Below are 20,238 nucleotides of genomic sequence, written 5' to 3'. Positions count from 1 at the left end.
TCCAAAAAAACCCGCCTCACACTTAGCTTAGTGCCTGACATACTTCAGAGTCCTGCTCATATCCCATATAAACAGACAAGATTGCCATATTGCTGCTTTCAGAAGCTTCATAGAATAAGCAGAATTCTTATTTTTGGGTTTGTATATATACAGTATAGGAAATCTAACTTCCATAGAAGAATGTCAGCACAGGGAAAGCTTCTTATGATAATTATCTGTGAAAGCATGCAGTAATATAGGATCTTTGATACCACCAGCAAAAGGGGAAAGTGTGCTATACAACCAACTGAAGGACTGATGCCAATTTTCCCTTTTCCATTTGAGTAAAGAAAGCAGCTGTTTTGATATGCTGTGGTTGATTTGAAGCAGCAAGCTAAGCATACGAAGTTACATTACAGAGCAAGGGCAGGGAACCTGGGGCTCTCTCTTTGTGCAGATGCTCCATCATCTCCAGCTAGCATAGGCAACTGGAAGGTAAGATGGGAACTTTGAGACCTGTAGTTGTTCCAAGAAAAAAAAAACAAGACTAAAGGACCACGATAAGCAACACAGTCAATCTTTATTGAAAACTGAAGTATTAATACATAACAATTCCTGTTACATAAACGTGCTTTTAAGAATTTAACTCTGAGCTCATCTACTCATTGGATTGCATAAAAATAAAAATGAATTTTACACAGTTGGCTCAGAATGAAATTGCCACTCCTATGTGTTGATGCAATAGTTCAATGCAGATATGATGCTTTAAACTGGTTCTGGAAGACAACATTGACCTAAACTTGGAAAAAGTACCAATACAACTGCTTTAAGACAGTCTTCTTTAAAAAAAAAAAGTTATAAAAAAGGAAACCTGTGTCTATTTCATAACAAACACTATTACTGGGGCCTCTTGCACCTCTGTTGCATGCACTCCCCCTTTTCACCCCACAAGGGCAGCCAATAATAGCACTACAATAAAATCCCACTAACAAATCCATTCTACTAAAAACAAGTCTGTACAGCAGCAAGCTAAATGAAATTTCCCCGGTTTGCTTGCTAAGTGCTCAAAAGTCACATCAGATTGGAAAAAACCACACAGATCATGTCGGGTAATTAGAGGTCAAACTATTTAGAATATTTTGATACACTAAGTTGGCTCCTGACACTGCGATACTCAAAATGTATTCCAAGTCACATTAGAAAGGGTCAGATGCCCCCCTGCCTTCACTAGCCTGAAAAGGCAGTTCAAGAATCTTGATGGCTTGAGATATTAATGCAAAAACATGCTTATGTAGCTTTTCTCCCTTCCATTTCTAGTGAAGACTTACAGCCTGACTAAAGAGATCCTTTGCAGATGACTCAAGACACACATGCAGCTTCCTTGCCTGCACAACCTTTCTTCTCCACTTCAGAATGAAGGGGGTTTTACAGGCTGAAAAAGTAGTATCTATACAGCACCACTCAAGTTAGTAAGCAAGGGGCTTGGAAAAAGCTCCATGTGCCCACACCCCTGGAGAAAACCCCCACAACCGAACTCTGGATTTGGGGCTTAGTATTTTACATGCACGGACAGAAATGGCATTTGATGTATTCTAGCAGAGTTACCCAATAGAAAATGCTATGGTGAGCCTTCACAACTATCAAGAAGTTAGTTAAAACCTCTATATGGATGCCGACTTCTTTCAGAAGCAGCCGCTAAATACCGTGTATTTACCTAATAGTGCCAACTCACCATTTTCATATAAGCAATTTAGATATTCTGCTTTGCGTAGAACAGTGTCATCCAATCTCTCTGCATTTTAATAAAACAAATTAAGCTAGATTTACAATACTGTGCTCAACCAAGAGGAACACTGCTCATTTGATACACATAGGAGAAAGATTTGCCTAACCAATTCAAAATTCTATACAGAAATTAAGATCTGTGAAGATCGGCTGACATGGAATATCCCTATGCAAATACCGTTCCATAAAATTTAACCAGATTACAAGTGTTGCATTCTAAGTGGCTTTTCATTTACAGGAATTCAGCTGAAGTGAATCCCACCAAACAATATTTCCATTATAGCATCATGCTACCTTTCATGGTTACTTTATGAGCTTGTCAGAGTACTTGAATTTCTGTAGCCTTCAACAATATTTTAGTTACACATTTATAATCAGGATTAATAATTGAGGTTTAGTTTCCTGTCAGTAGGTTAGTGCTAAACACCACTGACTAAATCTACCAATTCTTAGGCAAATGATGTTTCCATAGAATGTGACTATTTTGCTATTTTGCTCTTCTTTAAAAAAGAGACACTTAGAACACTGTGTTATCTACCTTGGGAACGTCTCCTAAATGATACTTTGAACATTATTCAAAAACATAACTTTTGAAGTTTAAAAGCCCAGATCCTTTTGTTTTCTGTTATTGCTGTAATTTTTGATTACATTTAAGGCTGCGTTCATTTGAAAAAGCAGCTTGATTTGAGCCTTGTCTACACTGCATTAGCTCCCTTTATAGCTTTCTGGGAAGCTCCAATGCAGCCACGTACTAAAAATTTCGAGGTTTTACCCCACCCACCCATGCGCACCCCCCCGCCCAGGAATTCTAAAACAGGGAATGGAACAAACAGCAGAAGAAAGAATTCCACAACACCTCCTGCTGCCTATAACCCACTTGAAGTACAAACTTTCAGTTTCATATTCATGCTTTTTATTATTTGCAACAATATACCAAGCTATATACACCCCCTCATCACTGTGCTTTTGGTTACTTCCCTATTGACTGTAATGGAGGCATGGAACTACCTCCCAAAAATGCCCTCTCCCTCCCTCCCACCCACAGATTAGAATTTCTGGAAGGTGCAGTATCTTTTGCAAAAAGTACTATTCCCCCCCCGCCCCTTGCAGATGAATCCCTAAACACAACTTAGAAAAAAGTGCTCAAGTGAGATCACCTAGAAAGCTGTTACTACTACTGTGTCCAAAAAAGCAAGAGGAAGCATTTGGAAATCTGAAGCTTGAGGAGAATAAATTATAACTTGTCCTTACCATTCACAAAGTGCTGCATTAGCTGAAGAGAGTTCAGAGCATTTAAGAGACTGAAGGCAGCAGTGCTTCCATTTGTTTTCAACATGTCCCCAACAAAGCCGTATTTTCAATGCTCATATCTGTGGCAAGAAATATTTTATTCCAAACTTGCTAAAATGGACATTTGCCCACACTGGATGATCGCTAGGCCTGTGGAGCACTTTGAAAATAAGAATTATAGATCAATTTCACAAATGGTATAGCTAAGCAGACTCGCCCAAAGCAGTATAGACTCCAAATGGTATGGGTAGGATTTTGTTGTTGTTGTTCTCTGCATATGGGACTTTCTAAACTGCAACAAGTGCTCAAGATTAAAATTTAAATATCTTAATTTTTTGTTGTGCTAAAGGCATTTGGATCAAGGGGGCCATCTACAATGTGCTCCTTGGAAAATTAACTTTATAAAACCTTATGCTAAAACAAAAACATGAAGAGTGTCTATTATAAAATAAAGGTATCAAGGCCCTCACCTCTACAAGGATACGAGATGTGGAACCCTCCTGCCCCAGGAAAATACAGGACGGCAGCATTAAAATCAGCATGCATACTACACAGAAGTAGCTGCCAAATGCGATTTAAAAACTGATCATCCCAAAATAAAGTACAGGGATACTCAATCTCACAATTAAAAAAAGAGAAGCTTTTTGAGTAGTCTACCAACACTATAACCTAACATACAAATACCAACTTTTAACGGAACATTTGATAACCACTTACAGCACAATTTGTTGTACGCTGGAAATACTGGGAAAATAATGTCCTGTTACTGTTTACCTAAATGGTGCCAATTTAAAGAAAGCCCTTGATTGCATTTAGCACTGAAACTAAACTAAAAATAAAATCTCATAATAATTTTGGTACACATGTGGGTTCCAAGACTAGCCCTATCTCCCCACAGAATTGACTTAGGAACTTTTATAAAAACTTAAAAGTCATAGGCAAGGAATTCAGGAGTCACTCGCTGCAATGAAACACTGCATCTGCTTTCTTAATTCACTGTCTTCTAAATGCAATTTAGGAAGCAATAAGGATATGATAGGAGATTATGCCAAAATACTAATTAATGTCTTTGTACTTGATCACTTTCTAATTCAGTACTCATTTTTGGAACTCTTCCATCATGACAACTCCTACCACACTTTGTTCATAATCTATGCTGCGAGGAAACCAAGCCAAGTAAAATATTTTCAAATGGCTTGTTTGCCTTTACCGTATCTAACATGTAGTTGAATTCCTTCCTATTTACATTAGTACATTTTACAAAAGCAAACTGGTTGAAATTGAAATATTTTTAGCTGACCAGGACTGGTAAGAAAAATTATCTTGGGGTGGGGTGGGGATTGGAACCAAAGGAAATCTGATTCTACCAGCAGTGCGGAAATTTCTTTTGGACATATCATTTAAAACTGTGATTTGATTTTTTTAAAGGAGGCAAGCCATTATGTAGATAGATTTTCCACCTAATATTCTAATGAAGTATACCTTGATGATTTATAGACAAGCTGTTTTTGCCACTGATAACCACACTTCCTGCAAAATTTCATTCTTGTCCTTAAGAATGTTTATGCAACACTGAATCTAACCCCCTCCCACTGGAAGAAAAAAGGAAATGGGGGAAAAGGTATGCTTGGTAAACTGATTCTCTGCAAACTATGAACTAATTTTCCAGTCACTGAACTAGGAAAGGAAAATATCACTTAACAGTGCCCCCTTGAACTGGTGCCTTCATCAACTGAAAGTTGCTCATGTATATTATGTTTTTCTATGAAAAAAATCATTGTCACAATTCTACCTCTTAAGACCCTGCATACATTACAACAGTGCATTAGTGATACAAATTGTAAAATACTTTTCGGCTCCTTTGGATTTTGCATATGACATATTTTTTTTTTTTTGCATCAGTCACAGCAGGTAGATTGAGCAAGCTTTGTGTGTTCTTAGACATGCATTCAACTAGATATGATCAATAAATTTATACTCCCTTTAATCATTATAATGAGCTAAAAATTGCAAGACAGTCCACAAAACAGGATTTGCTTTAAGACTAACTGCTGGAGTTCCAAGATGTAAGATATGCAGCACTGGGAAATCTTCAGTGATGTGGAATTAGTGTTTAGCAAAGGATTGCAAGCATTCAGAAGAAATAAGTCCTGGTTGGAGGCATGAGGGCTTCAGCACCAACTTTTAAACCTCAGTTACTTGATTGCATATCTCCCATCTTCAAACCTACATTCAAAGAAGGGTAAGAAGGCAACTAAGTAAATGTCTGACCTCGTGTAACAAGATCCATGCAATGTCAAATATAGAAACAATTCAAATGTGGCACATAATAGTTACTTCTGCACTCAGACTCGCCTTGTTCCATATACTCACCAAGAATTGGCAGATTCATAGCTTGTGCTCAACAGCAAGATAGCCCTATTCTTCTGTCTGCCTCCTCAATCTAACCTAGCAGATTTCACTTTCAGAGCTCATCTATCCAACCTGTACTAGAAAGCCTAGAAACCCCATGACTCAAGACAGTCAGATTCTGCAAATGGATCAGAACATTTCTAGCAGAGTAATCAGATCCTCAGTCAAAGAGATATATGTAAAATGTTAAAGCAAAAATCAACAGTAAATGCCCTGTTTCAGGCAATTAACAGCTGCTCAAAGCTTGTTTTAACTTTAAGATAGTCAGGAAAATTGAATGAGGGAGACCCTTCCATCAGGGAACTCCATGTGCTGCTGGATCATATTAAGAGGCAGTGCAGATGTTAGCCAAAGCTAACTCTCATCAGTACTCCCCATTGAAGTCCACACAGTTCCGAATCCAAATGCCGAATTCAAAATTTTATCAGACAAGTATTCATCCAAGGAGACCAAAGCACAAAAGCGACATAGGTAGGTCTTTAACCAGGTAAATAAATCTTGCTTCATTTTATTTTCAAATTTCTTTTGTACAGAGTGAAAAACTATACATGGATATAAGACACTCTTCAGAAAGCCAAACCGCTGTGGTTGTAAAACGTTCTTTCCCAGAAACAAGCAATGTTTAAGAACATATAACCAAGCCTGACATTTACAGGTGACACATACCAACGCACCTACTATCAAAAAGTTATAACTTATCCTGTGACTTGTGCTAGATCTCTAGCAAAGACGTTGCTATGATTGTTACAACCATACCAGTACTTACACTGTGTGGTAATCACCACTGTGGGGGCACGTAGCTATAGGTTGGCGTTCCTGGGGCCCGATAGGTGGGCATTGTAACTGGGTGTGGGGCTACAGGAGTTGGGGAATGCGTTGTCAACAAGGTACCTGAGGAGCAAAGAATATTTTCATAATAAAGTTGCTTTAATTTAGAAGTCAACATATCTATAAAAACTTACATAAGATTTAAAAGGAACATCGTTTTGCAAGCTTGTGGCCAGGTGTCCCTTTTGCTCCCCCCCCCCCCAATTTTGTAGCAAAAAAAGGAGAGAAAGTTACACACTGAGAGGCAGGTATATCATCCTAGTTTGGGGCTGAGACAGCGTGTCTCATGAAGCTACTTCATGAGTTACATGGAACAGGAAAGGTTTTTAGGAGTTAGACTCTCCCACTCCCTGCTCCAAGTACATCTACATCCTCTGAGCAGCTCTTCAGCTTGCAGCATTTCCCCACTGTATAAAATTGCTTCATATAAAATTTATCAGTAGAATTGGGTGACATGGTTCACAAGTCAAACTAAGCCAAATCATGGCTCTGAGATTTGAGAGAGGGGATCAAAATCACTTTGTGCCTCCCCATTGCTCTGCTGGCTGTGACAATTGTTTGGTTTAGCATGTTGTCTAAACCTGGGATCATGGCTTAGCTCTCCTGGACAGACCTTAAGCTGTGTAAACCATAGGGCAAACAGCTTGTGGTTAGTCTGTGGAAAGCTAAACCATGACCCCTGGTTCACAGAACACACTAAATCAAGCCATGACTCAGGGCAGTGCAGCAGCAGAATAACCAAGGAAGAGTAAAGTGGCCACAATCTTTGCCCCTGGAACCCCCACACTAAGCGATGTGTGAACCGGGCCAAAGTCTCAAGTTAAAATCCAACCACCACTCAAGTGTATGGGCAGCAGATTTCAGACAAATCAGAGTAGTTAATGCACATTAACTTGTGAAACTCAAGTGCTACAGGATGATCTGACTTCTAGTCCTAAGTGGCACTTTTTTGAAGTATTGGTATCAGTCATGGTAGCCAAGAAAGTTCAGATATACAATATCCACTTATCACAAGTTACACGAGAATTTACACGCAATATCAAACTGGCCACACTGATTGATATCAAGTGAGACTAAATACTGACCCTGGCCCAGAATGTAGTATAACAAAAATCTATTTACCTGCTGACATTGCCATTGTGGTCCCAGCCACCATTCCCATAGTGACACCATTTCCTCTGGGGGGCGGAATTGGTGCTGGGTACATAGTTGCTGGCATTCCATTGGGTTGCACAACTGTAGTGTGATGAATTACGTGGGGTGGTGCTGCATATAAAGGCTGTGTGTAATAAGTGCCTTGCTGTTGGGGAAAAAATTGGTTTAGTAAAATCCTTGCCACCACTGTATGCATTCTAAAAGGGCACACAAAACTATTTCAGGAAAACTCCCTTAAGTACAGACCACAGATTTAAATTGGAGTGGTGGGGTGTGTGAGAGAGATCAAAGGCAGAAAATTACATTTCTTTCCTCCTCTGACATTACAACTCAGGTGGGAGTTGGACCCCTGAAAAAACAAACAAACCCACAACACTTGCGTTGTTAATCTCTAATTGAACTGTCATTATTCTCACACCTGAAGTCTCACATTTTGTTCCCAAAGAGCAAGATCGCCTTTGTACTGAGATCCTGTAATTTTATCAGCTTAAATCTTTGGGATAGTTTAATAAAGCAGGGTTATCTTTCTTTTTTGCTTCACCCTGCATGCCACAAGGCAGTAATTCAGAATCTAGACATTTATGTCTATTGTTTGCATTTGCAACTATTTCTCTTAAGAGAAAACAAGCATTTTAAAGATGGAGTTCATTAACAAGCCTGTTTCTATGCATGTTTATTTTTGTCTGAAGTTTGTCTCTGACATCTGTTAGGAAAGGGTGCACAGGAAGGTAGCTTTAGGTATATATTTATATGTGAATCTGGTCAAGTACAACACCCGCAATTGGGGACTTGCATAAAGCTAAAAGATTCCTTGCACACAGAAATCTAGATTCTAGACACCCAGGGGAAGGATTATATATAGCTTTTTACATCTGTGTTTTTATATCCATGGAGTCTTAAATGTGTGCAATGTTCCTACTTGCCATCTGAGTGGCAAAGCTCAGTTGCAGGTTTACACCTCAGTTATTTGTAGGCAGAGATTTTGAGGAAAAGTGAAAATTGAACCTAGAGGAGAGGGTGGAAGGCACAGAAAAAACCTTTTCAGCTGAAGCAAGTAATTTTATCCATCCTGATACATATTTTTAGGCCCCATTTTAAAAAGAGCTCATTTAGTATTTATATAAATGCAAATCTTTCTTCCATGGTCCTCGAGACAACATACATATGGTTCTCAAGCAGTCTCTCACTCAGGCACCGGCCAGACCCAGGTCTCCTTAGCTGCAGCAAGTTTACTGTTTCATGTGCCTTCTTTCAGATCATTCAACTGAACCTTTTTTAAAGAACTTATTTATAAAATTTCCATGCTGATACTGGGATATGTGGCCTATATTGCTGTGCCCTTGCCACACAGCAGCCATATTTACCAAAACAATAACATCACCATATATTTCCAAGAATGATAATGCTCAGAAAAATCAGATATTCCTACAAGTACAGTAACCTAACAGAGTAATGTAAAGCAACAGCAACCAAAGTCAAAACTTTCTGCACAACACACTGATTCTACAGAAAATACTAACAGAGTAGAGAAGGATAGCATTCTAGGCTGTGACAGAATTAATGCAAACAGTAAATCTATACTTTTTACCTGTGCATATGGATTCTGCTGTGGATAGGCACTTCGAACCGGATACACTGCAGTCTGATAGGGGTTGGGTGATGAAGAATAGGGAGGCACTGCACCACTGGTAGGTGAACAGGAGACTTTATATGGTGTGCCTGGTGTATAACCTATAAACAGGGGGGGAAAAAACAAATTTAATCTTTTTGCTGAGCTTTAATCAGATTTATTTAACACACCTGGGCACAAATGTAAGCCTTCCATTAAGCCGTTTGAATGTACATACATGCTTTCATAATTTCTAACAATCAAGCAGATTAATAAACCACAAGAATTAGTAACATCCATTAAATTTTCTAGTGAAATAGAATCTGCTGCCACACACAATTCAATAATCAAAAACAACAACAACAACAACAACAGAATATCAAAGAGTAGTACAGGTATTAAGGTTGGTCAATATAGTACTTGGGTTTTAGGTAAAGCACAACAGTTAGGTAAAGTTAGGTAAAGCACAACAGAAATGTTGTACTTTATTTACCAGATTAAAAATAATACGAGGCAGCAAATATTTATAACTTTGGAATACTCTGCCAATAGATTCAGCAGGCCCCCTTCTGTTTCAGCTTTTAAATAGGTGCTGAAAACTTTTCTGTTCTGTCAGGCTTATGAGGGCAATTAAGAATACGTCTTTCCACAATAGTTAGCCAATTTTGGATTTATTTTTTTGTATGGTTTTATGTATAGTTAGAAACCACTCTTATTTATTTATTTTACAAATAGAAGTATATATACTTATAACCAAATAAATAAAACAAAACAAGTCTACTCACTTTGCAAAACTGATTGTGGTTGAAGTTAGATTACAGAATCCATTTTGGAGTGTTTTTATACAGATTTCTGATACCCATGATGCATAGCACTATTTTAATATAGCCGCCATGTACCTAGCTAGAAGCATCGTGATATTTCCACTAAGTTCTGCACTTCAGGGGTGGCAGGGGGATGGGGAGATATAGGGAAAACAAACAACACTCATCTTGTAATAATCTCCTACAAGAACTTTCTTTAGATCATGGAATACAAATACACACACAGAGAAAGAGAATAATCCTGGATCCAGAACAGATCTGAACCTGGTTGCTAAAACCCCCGGGGGGTGGGGGCAAGGTGTTCAAGAGGATGGTGGCTAATTCTAAAATTGGGTAGGATGTGGAGCTGGAAGGACAAGGCACAATGATTAAAAAATGGAGGGATGTCCTGCACAGTGAGGGGACCTTGGTTCAAACAACCCTTGACCACCTTTTGATCCAACAATCAAGAAAAATAATGGCTATACAGTGCACCTTCCTTCTCCACCCCACCCCCAGCAACAACAATCAGGGATACTGTGCACTGGCTGTAGCAACATTCCCACATGCAGGGAATACCAAGGAAAGAATACACAGTGCCACCAGGAAGCCCCCGTTGTGCAAACCCCAGTAAACTCTGTGATGCATGCAGAAGGGAACATGGAGTACATGTTGGCGAATACCCAACACTCCTCTCCATCTTACTGCCAAAAACTTATGACTCATTTATCTTCACAGGATAAGAGCAAAAGACAAAAAGCAGAACAAACAAAATGCAGATAGTGTTCCATTGCAACTCCCTACATCGGATGATAAGGTTTAGTCTTAACTTCCTCAATATGTGAATAACCAATTGCAAGCGCCAAGGAGACTACCCATGTGAGAGTGGGAACTAGGCTGAAGAACATCAACTGGAAGAGTACACAGGAGGCAGAGCCCTCTCTTACACGTTCACCTAGTCACAGAACGCCTACTGCAGGCAATACCCAATATTTACCATCCCCATGTCTCTCAACAGGGCACCAGGTTGCCTTCAACACACAGAGGGAAGAAATCATAGAATCATAAACTGAAGGGACCCCAAGGGCCATCTAGTCCAACTCCCTGCAATGCAGGAAACTCATCTAAAGCATCCATGACAGATGACCATTTAACCTCTTATTCCAACCCTCAGCGTCATGCCTCCCAGAATCAAGGCCTATAATGGGAAATGGGAGCGGTGGAATTGTCCTAATTAACTCTCACAGATATCATGTTCCTTTCCAGAGTACATGACAAGACAAATGCCATGGATGCAACAGTACCTAGCATGGAGCTGGGGAAAGATGAACCTGCTACCTCTGTCTGTCACACTCCTTTTTCAAACATAGCAACAACAAAAAGTTTGGCTACTCAGTTTCTTTGTTTCAGAAATCCTCTGCAGATGCCAAAAAATATCACTATTCCCACCCAATGCTTTATATGGTTGACTTTGACATGTCTGCATACATACCTGTTTGGAATGTAGGATTTGCTGCAGGGTACATATTTGGAGAATAGGCAGGAGCAGCAGCTGCATAGCCCATTGGGAATCCAGCTAAGAGAAAACAGTTGAAAATTACTTTCAGAAATACCTCCAATGATCTACTTGTATTGTTTTCCAAGCTTACAACTAATTAAAATAAGGTGAATATGGCTTCTTTCAATTGTATCTCAGTGATGTAATCAAGCCCATGATTAATATTGTGAGGCTTCAGGCTATAAACCAGGGGCACCCAATGTCATGCCCTCCAGATGCTGTTAGACTCTAAACCCCTCCAGCCCTAGCCAGCTGTAAGGCTACAGGACATGTCTAATCATGGCCATCTAACCCCTATGCTTCCAGGCCAACTGCACAAATATAAAAAAACTGCTTCAGTCAGCCAAAAAGAGGTTGAAATTATACAGTGCAATGTAGCCACTTTTCTGAGGAGATCTTCATAGAATAGGCATTAACAATAAACCAAATGTATTATATAGTACAGGGGTCAGCAACCTTTTTCAGCCGTGGGCTAGTCCACCATCCCTCAAACCATGTGATGGGCCAGACTATTTTTTTTTGGGGTGGGGGAATGAACAAATTCCTGTGCCCCACAAATAACCCCGAGATACATTTTAAATAAAAGGACACATTCTACTCATGTAAAAACACGCTGGTTCCCGGACCGTCCACGGGACAGATTTAGAAGGCAATTGGGCTACATCCGGCCCCTGGGCCTTAGGTTGCCTACCCCTATATATAGTACATTGCCACATATGAAATGGCTATGGATCTATTTCATTGTGTTTGTTGTCCATGCATCAGAAAGTTGTGGTCAGGTGTGGATGCCAGCCAGATGCATAGGCTACAGAATGGCAGGTGTCTATCCTTAATCTATACTATGCAAAGCCACCCCAAACTCTCTAGAAATATTTTTTTAAAAAATTAACCTCTGCACAGTTATACGCAACTACCTGTGCATTCTGCTATTTCCAAAGTCCAATTAACTGTATTTTAGATGCTAGAGGATGAGGACTGTAAAGCACTCTCATCCATGTAATACACAGTAAATGGTAAATGCTAGGACCTTCAATATTGCTACCACCCAGTATAGCACTTTTCCTATGTATTCAGAGAACTGTTTTTTAAGATTACAAAGTAGCCCTGATACTAGGGACTCTTGTGGTTTGTATGAGCCTATGTGTGTAAGCGAGAAATTCAGCAACAGGTCCTTAAACCCTGCTGCTGGGTGGGGGAGTCTTTTGCTTTATGACTCATTTTTGTGGACAAACCTTTAACTGATGTATGCTCTCTGTTTTGTAGTTTCATATTTAATATGAGTCACTTCAGGAATTCTTTGTGGAAAGCAACACAAATAAAAAAGCTCTAAATAATATTAAAGTCACCCCTAATATTCTCACTCTCAACTACTTTTTAAAATAGGGAGATATTTTAATGAGTTATAAAATAATAATTTATAATAGCATTTGAATGTATATTTTCAATGGTATGGACAGCCTAAAATGAGACAACAGCAACAGCAGACTATTTTGGCTAACTAAGCACTTCTACATGGAGAAACAAAGGGTGAAAAGCACAATGCTTTAAAGACATGCACTGGCAGAAAACGATGTTAGGGACACAGGAAGCTACCGGGCCAGACCAGTGGCCCAACTAGCTCAGTAATGTCAACACTGACCTAGCAGCAATTCTGCAGGGTTTCAGGCAGGGAATCTTTCCCAGCTCTACCAGGATCAATCCTAGGACCATATGAATAGAAAGCAAATGCTCTTCCACTGAGCTATGGCCCTTCCTGTGTTCTCTTATCTACAGCTACTGACACGACAAAGGTTAAGCCTGCATCCAAAGCATTTTTCTATTTGTATGTATTCTTTTCAAAATAAAAAGCAAGTTCAAAACTGGCCAGGTTCAGACATCATGAAAAACCAAATTGTGGCCTTAGCCTGAATGTTAATTCCCACAACAACCCTGTGAAGAGGCTGTGACTGGCTCAAGGTCATCCAGTGAGCTTCATGACTGAGTGGGGATTTGAACCCTGATCCCCTAGGTCCGACCTAGCCCAACATTCTAACCACTGCACAACACTGGCTTCCTAGAGTACTTCCTAGAGTACTTCTATGGAACAGCTATATAAATTAAGTAGGTAAATAAATATTGCAAAAGCAAAATGTCGCTTGGAGAAGGATCTGAAGTATTTCCCTTGGAGCTTGAACTTGTTTTATTCTGGATCGCTTTATCTGATGTTTCAATGTGTTGTAAACCGCTTTGAGATTTTTTTTCTTTAAAATATGAATGGTATAGAAGTGAAATTAATTATAATAATAATAAAACTGCATGAAACAGTAAGTTGTTTATATGTTGCCATATAAGAAAGGTTAGTTTAAGCTAAAACAGTTAGAAACCAGCAATTTAAACTAATGTTCAAATCACCTGCAGCTTTCAGAAATGCAGAGGTAGGAAAAAGTGTCCCCCCCCAACCCAAACACTATACATAGTCCTTCCCATTTCTTGTGGCCTCGAAAGGGCAGAAACTATCAGCACAGCTCTCTGCCTAGACATAGGTTTACACTGCAGGCATTGTACATTCCCTTGACCTTCTGGATTCTGGTAGATGGTACAGTCTAAGAGCAATCCTCTGTTTGTGGCAGCCCTCACAGCCAAATAAAATGCCTCTGTGGTTCTGACATGACATGACAACACTCAGTCCACTTTTCTCTCTGGAGCTATTTGTGCAGTCCACAGGCTATATGTGAAGTATGTCACTCAGGTACTTACTTGGGAGTAACTGCTACTACTCTACACCAATGCATCCTGAAGTTAGGTTTACTACAATGTCCAGTTTAATAGACAGCACCCAGGTAATACATTTAAGAGGTTCAGTTACATACCTGGATAACCAATTCCTTTGGCATTTGCATAGGGAACCCCAGATGATCCAGGACTATAAACAGGATTCATGATTTCGGAAACTATAGGGGGGAAAGCATTTGTATAGAAAAAGAATAGGGAGTCTTAGTCATCAATGTTCAACTAAAATGTGAAGCAGTAGGAATCCAATATTATCAACTACATTTTCATTATTCTGGCATGTGCTTGCCACAAAGTCCCTCTTAATAAGTTCTTTATTTTAACTGTGCAACTAAGATTTTGTTAACATATATGGCTATATGTTGCACCTTTCATGATATCTGGGCATGTATTACATGAGATGCAATAAAACTGTCACTGTTTACGGCTATCTAAAAAAAAGAACCATTTCTCAAGAGTGGTCTTTAATTTATAACAGGTAGACAAAATGGCACACCTCAAATGGTGTAATCCTAAACACATTTATTCACTCAGTATCACAAAAGGTTAATGACAGTTGCTCTCCTTTTAAGTATGCTTGGGATTGCAGTCTAAAGCACTGTAGATGAGGACAAATGACAAAGATGAGACAAGCAGTTTTTGACACTACATTTTGAAGTGCGGTTCATAGTCTGGTTTTACTTTTGAAAAAAAGATGTCCCATATAAAGAAGGTTTCTGCCAAGAGCAAAAAGAAGCCCCACTGTGACCTATGGAGCTTACTCATTACAGCATGCTTAGGATTCCAAGACTTGTCTTGCCAGCGTGTGAAATACATAATGCAACTATCTGGGAGAAATTGAGCAGTTTTCAGCCTGATGGCTGATTGGCTGGGAATACAGTATGTCACCTGCAGTTCCATGATGGGGAAAAATGTGGACTATAAATGTACTAAACAAATAAGCAAAACATACTACTAGTTTGGCTTCTTGGTGTTCGGTCAATAAGTAGAGCACAACAAATATAAGATGAGACACCGGTGGCATCACCTAAGTCAGGGTTCAGTATTATGAGAACAAGCCTCTGGCCTGAGTGCTTTCCCGCTCCTCTTGCATGGGGACAAGAAGGTGACCACAAGCCTCTACTTCCATTTTAGATTAACTGCAGTTTGGTGCCCCATGAGAAACAAACTATGATTAATCTCAATGACAGTTGAAACAGCGCAAGTGGAAAGGTTTTCTCATCCATCCATGTAATTGAAATCAATACACACTACAGCATATAAGATCAAGCTTACACATTTCATTTTGGAAACGAACCTATGTCCCCCAGACTACTTATGGGTAATAGTTCATAAACTTCATGAACTATGGCTTAAAGTTAATGATGGGTTGTCAATATATGCATGACAACAACAAGCTATGATAGGGCGTTTGTACTTTTAAAATTTGTGTAAAGAAGAAATTGAGGCAGCTGCCGTTTCTTTCACCCCTTCATGAGAAACTATCCTTGCCAAAATTCCACTTCTTTAAAAGTAAGTATCCCTGTTCTCAGTCACATATGGTAACTAGAGAGAGAAAAGTCCAATTTTTGTGTATGCTTAAAGAACCAGGTTATGGCCTGTGTTGCAAGCAATTATTGAAAGCCGATTCTAGGTTTGAAATGATTGGAGGTTACAGTTGTAGAACACTGATCACAATACTCAAGGGTGCAAATATGAGGGACGTGTAAGCACCTTAACTGTGTCTTCATTTTCAACTCAAGACCTTTCAGAACTGAATCACTGGAGTGCTTTTCACACTTTTCAGAGTACTTAAAGAGCAATTTAGCTCTTCTGGATTGCAGACATCTTATGTTATTAGTCTACTGATATCAACAGAACCTACTTTCCTTCAGTGCACTTAAGACTGGGGCATAAGGGAAACAGCATCAAAAATAATAATTTTACATTGCAAAATGCTGGTAAAGTTGTGTCTGGCCCTAGCATTTTTTGAAAGACCAGAATGTACACCATTTGAATCATAATCAAAAATATTCATTTAAACTAGCCTAGTGACGATAATAGTTTACAGAACAGAATTCCAAAGAAGCATTGTACCACCATAATTCTGAAGAAAATTATAGAAAAGTGGGTCAATGATGATTCTTCCACAGCTTGAGGCCTTAAATGCAAGATTATTCTTATAATGTTCATTTCTATATCAGCAAGAAATCAATCTTAAATGTGCAGCACTAATGCTCTGGAACTCTCTGCTTATTAACATCAGGCAGGTAACTTCACTGTACTGACACCTGATAAAAACTTATTTGTTTAGGAAAGTGTACTCAATTTATTTTTAAAAAAATGTATACTTGCTGATGTTATTTTTAAATAAACATTTTAGTTATTCTACTTGCTATGCAAACTGCTTAAAGATGTTTATCTTTTGATTAAGTAGTCTATAAATTATGTTTAATACATAGATTAGAAAACAAGGAAACTGACCTCTCGTGTATAAATACCACTTCTGCCAATAATCCTCCTACAACATTTTGATGAAATTAGTAGTGAAACTGGGTAGGATAAACTGAGCTGAGATGAAGCTGTTTGATGAACAGAAAGCATACGTATATGGGTAAAAAAAAATCTAGACTCTTTTTGGCCTGAAGGGTGAACTGCATGTATCCCACAGATAACAGTGTTTGAGAAGTTCTGCTGTTTTATGAGCTTCAAACTTTTATAACATTTACAATTATAGGCTTCTCTAAAAAGATTATATCTGAGAAGACAGAAAGTCTAGTCAAATTAGTAGGGTGCTACTATCAACATCTTACATTTTTATGATTATGTTTAAATCCTCCTCATGTCTTTGCAAAAAATAAACAAGCTAAAGAATAAAATATATGTATTTAGGTGTTAGAAGAACATATGTCGTTAAAAGTTATGTGGGTACCCTGAAAACCCAAGACAAGACTAGAGTGGCAGTAGGTCTTGAAAGATGGGGAAAGTTATAGGGAAGAAACATTAGTTAAAAGAATTTCAAAACTTGACTTTCAGGACACAATGACATTCACAATGCAGTGTACAAAGCTTCTCAGTGGAAACATAATATATGAAACCATCATATTAAAGCCACATTACATTATCTCTTTAAAATAAACAATACCAATTAATTTAAAATACAGAATGAAATAAAAATGGCCAAGTTTTCTCTTTAAAAGTTTCAATAATCAGGCCACAAGTATTTTCTGAGCAAGGTAATTCCACAAATATGTGGTCAGCATCAAGAATCTGGTCCTTGGTATTAATCATTACTTCTTTTATTGACAAGATAGAGAGCCTCAGAAGATGATCTTAAGGCCCAAGTTGGCTGACAACTACAGGTGGGTTCTGGTTCCAAATCAGATAACCTGGTTCCTAATCAGGCCAAAATCAAGAAAATCAGGTTGACTGCTCCGCTGACCACAAAACTAAAAACAGTAATATTCTGTTGCCTAGAAGTTGGAACTGAATGCAAATGGCCAGAGAATTGACAAAAAGGAAAACTGTAGCAGAAACAGCTGGAAAGGGTATAGTCATAGTGAAGAACAACTAACAGAAACAAACGAGTTACTGCTCAGGGTTATGAGAATGACAAGCTAAGTTGTAATGTAAGGCATTTGGTTTATTCAAGCATGATATAGATGGCACAAATATAGAAAAAGAAAAGCTCAAATGCCAGATGTGAGGACACTTTAATTGTCTGCTTGTTAGCTTGTATTCAAAAAAACAAAGCAAACTCCAATCTATCCCTTTCTGAGTTAGGTTAAAATCAAGGAAGCACACATGGCAGCAATGTTTCTCCATTACTATATGGTTTAAATCCTAGAGATTAGATTAAGATGAGCAGACAAGAGCCAAATATTGTTATTAAGGAAACTCTCAAACCACACTTGATAATAATTAAAACAGACAACACAAACATATTCTTTGGCTTATAATGTCATTAAAAAGTATTTTAAACAAGTGCTACCAGTCTACTGCAAATCAGTCTAAAAGGCCTTCAAGTGCTCTATTTTTATTATAGAGATAAATATAGAGCAAGTTGGATTAAAAAATTAAGGAAAACATCATGAGGGTATCATTATGTATATTGTGTATTTGATTTTTGGACTTAGAGCCATTTCAAGGATGATCTGCCTTATCTGTGCACATATGCAACCTGAATTGGTATACCCAAATATGGAAACTAAGGTCCAACAGATATTTAAAGGATCCAGTTTAAGGAACATGGCTGCTAAGACAAGACTTGGACCTGCTTTAAACAAGTTAGCCAGTGACATATTGCAAGGACACTTGAACCTCTTTGGCAAACTGCTCCGAAACATACATAGCAAGTCTCACAATGTGCATATTTAACATATGCCTAAAATGAAGTGATGGGCAGCCCAATCCTGCATATTTATTTGGAAGCATTAAGTGGCACCGTAGGGTGACAAGAAAATAGCCGTGCAATCTGGTCCACATGTCTATGTTAAAAAGCCATCAACTGCTTTCTGTGGAAGCTACCTCCATGTCAGCGTGCACAGACAGGCCTGCTGCCATTAAACACGCGAGACCCACGAAGCCCACCCACGTTAGTCAAGACTGAGCCTTGAAAGACACAGCCGGTAGGTATAACGGGCGCGATCGTCTCTCTCAGCGACCGCCTCCAATAAGCGCAAACCGGTTTAAATCCTAAAACGCCGTTTTCTTTGTCACCGCGGAGCGTCGGGGAAAAGTAAGCGGCCCAAGGAATTCCAGGGCAATTGGGCAGATCCTTTTCTGTGCAAGAGACGCAGCCGCCCCCGCTCCTAAAGCTAGGCCGAGAAAAGCCTTTAAAGTGACCTCTCCGCCTCCCCCCCCCCCCGGCACAAAATAGAGGGAGAAAGGCTGGGGAGAGTTAAGGCGCCCGCAAAGCATCGCCGTTCAGCAGCACGGCTAGGTGCAAAAAGGGAAAGGAGAAGGAAGGGGGGGGGGATGTGCGGAGAAACGAAAGCGGCTGATCGCCCCCGGAAAACGCGACGAGCAGAGCTGTTGCAGGTCGCCCGCGGGCGCGGAGTCTGCGGCCCCGGCCTTGCCTCGGCCAAGCATCCCTCGCCCGGGGCCTTGCAAGGGAACTGACTGCAGCGCCGCCGGGGAGCGACTAGGCCAGCCGAGGGGAGGGAGCCTGCCGGGCAGCTGTTCTGGCCGCGGCCCTGAAAGCCTGCAGAGGCCGAGAGCTGCAGGTACGAGGGCGACCGATCACCTCGGCCTCCCCTCAGGGAAGGGGCTGCGGGGGGGGGGGGCGCCCGCTCCTTCGCTTACCAGACTGCGGCGCTTCGTCGCGGCGGCGGCCCCGGCCCGGCTGTCGCTCTCTCGCTCTCGGGGCCTGAGGCGGGAGGGTGCCGAGCCTGGGCGGTGTGTGTGTGTGTGTGTGTTAGTGCCGCCTGGAGCTGCCGCTACCACAACTACAAGCCCTTCCTGGCTGCGCCTTCCCGTCTCGCTCTCTCTCTCTCTTCCAGAGAACTGCGCAGCAACCTAGCGGCCCAAAACGTCACATCCGCCCGTCGGCTGGGTGCAGAGGATGGACGGCGGTGGCGGCGACGAGAGCCGCGCGCGCCTGAAGCCCCCCAAAGCGAGCAGAAAGCCGCTGTCACGTGCGGGGGGAGAAAGGCTCCTTCGCTGCCGCGGCTCCCTGTCACGTGGTCGCAGGAGCCGTCGCGTTCTGCTGTTCTCCCCCCTCCCGCCCCCTCAGACTGCAAAAGAAGCAAAGGAGTCGACGGCTGTTGTTTTTTTAATTGCTATTTGTTTAGGTGGCCTCAGGGCTGGTCACGTGTAGGAGGCTTTCTCAGGGTCATTTGCACCTGTAAGGCACATGCTCAATATTGTCTTGGACTATCAGAGCGGGACTGGAGAAGAGAGGAAGCTGCTTATACCGAAGGCAGGCATTGATGGCCTATGTAGCTCGGTGTTGTCTGCACTGACTGGCAGCGTTTGTCCGCCCTTCCTCGACATGCTCGGGAATTGAGCTTGGGCAGGTCCCCTTGCAGAACTCGAAAGCTTGCGTGCAATTCTGTGTTATTTTGGTTGGC

At 40.4% G+C, this 20,238-nt stretch overlaps 1 protein-coding gene across 1 annotated transcript; it reads right to left on the bottom strand.

Annotated features, from left to right (window-relative positions):
* Positions 1-542: 542 nt before the first annotated feature.
* FAM168B (family with sequence similarity 168 member B) lies at positions 543-19,806 on the bottom strand. The gene is made up of 7 exons (XM_028730654.2): positions 19,472-19,806; positions 14,269-14,349; positions 11,354-11,437; positions 9,038-9,180; positions 7,417-7,594; positions 6,233-6,357; positions 543-5,280 (listed from the first exon to the last, which is right to left on the bottom strand). Exons 2-6 carry the CDS (start codon positions 14,336-14,338, stop codon positions 6,245-6,247), a joined length of 588 nt encoding a protein of 195 aa, XP_028586487.1. The 5' UTR covers positions 14,339-14,349; positions 19,472-19,806; the 3' UTR covers positions 543-5,280; positions 6,233-6,244.
* Positions 19,807-20,238: the final 432 nt, after the last annotated feature.

Source organism: Podarcis muralis, chromosome 6 (genome assembly GCF_964188315.1).
Source record: "Podarcis muralis chromosome 6, rPodMur119.hap1.1, whole genome shotgun sequence".
NCBI classification, from domain to species: domain Eukaryota; kingdom Metazoa; phylum Chordata; class Lepidosauria; order Squamata; family Lacertidae; genus Podarcis; species Podarcis muralis.
Note: the sequence above shows the minus strand (reverse complement) of the source record. Positions and strands in the feature narration are given on the sequence as shown.

Bases quoted from the DNA above. Each gene is read 5' to 3' on its own strand.
- FAM168B (XM_028730654.2), bottom strand. From the start codon at position 14,338: ATGAATCCTGTTTATAGTCCTGGATCATCTGGGGTTCCCTATGCAAAT. The intron at 11,438-14,268 runs GTATGTAACTGA...GTTTTCTCTTAG, and splicing joins CAAAGGAATTGGTTATCCAG to CTGGATTCCCAATGGGCTAT. The intron at 7,595-9,037 runs GTAAAAAGTATA...TTTCCCCAACAG, and splicing joins AGCAGAATCCATATGCACAG to CAAGGCACTTATTACACACA.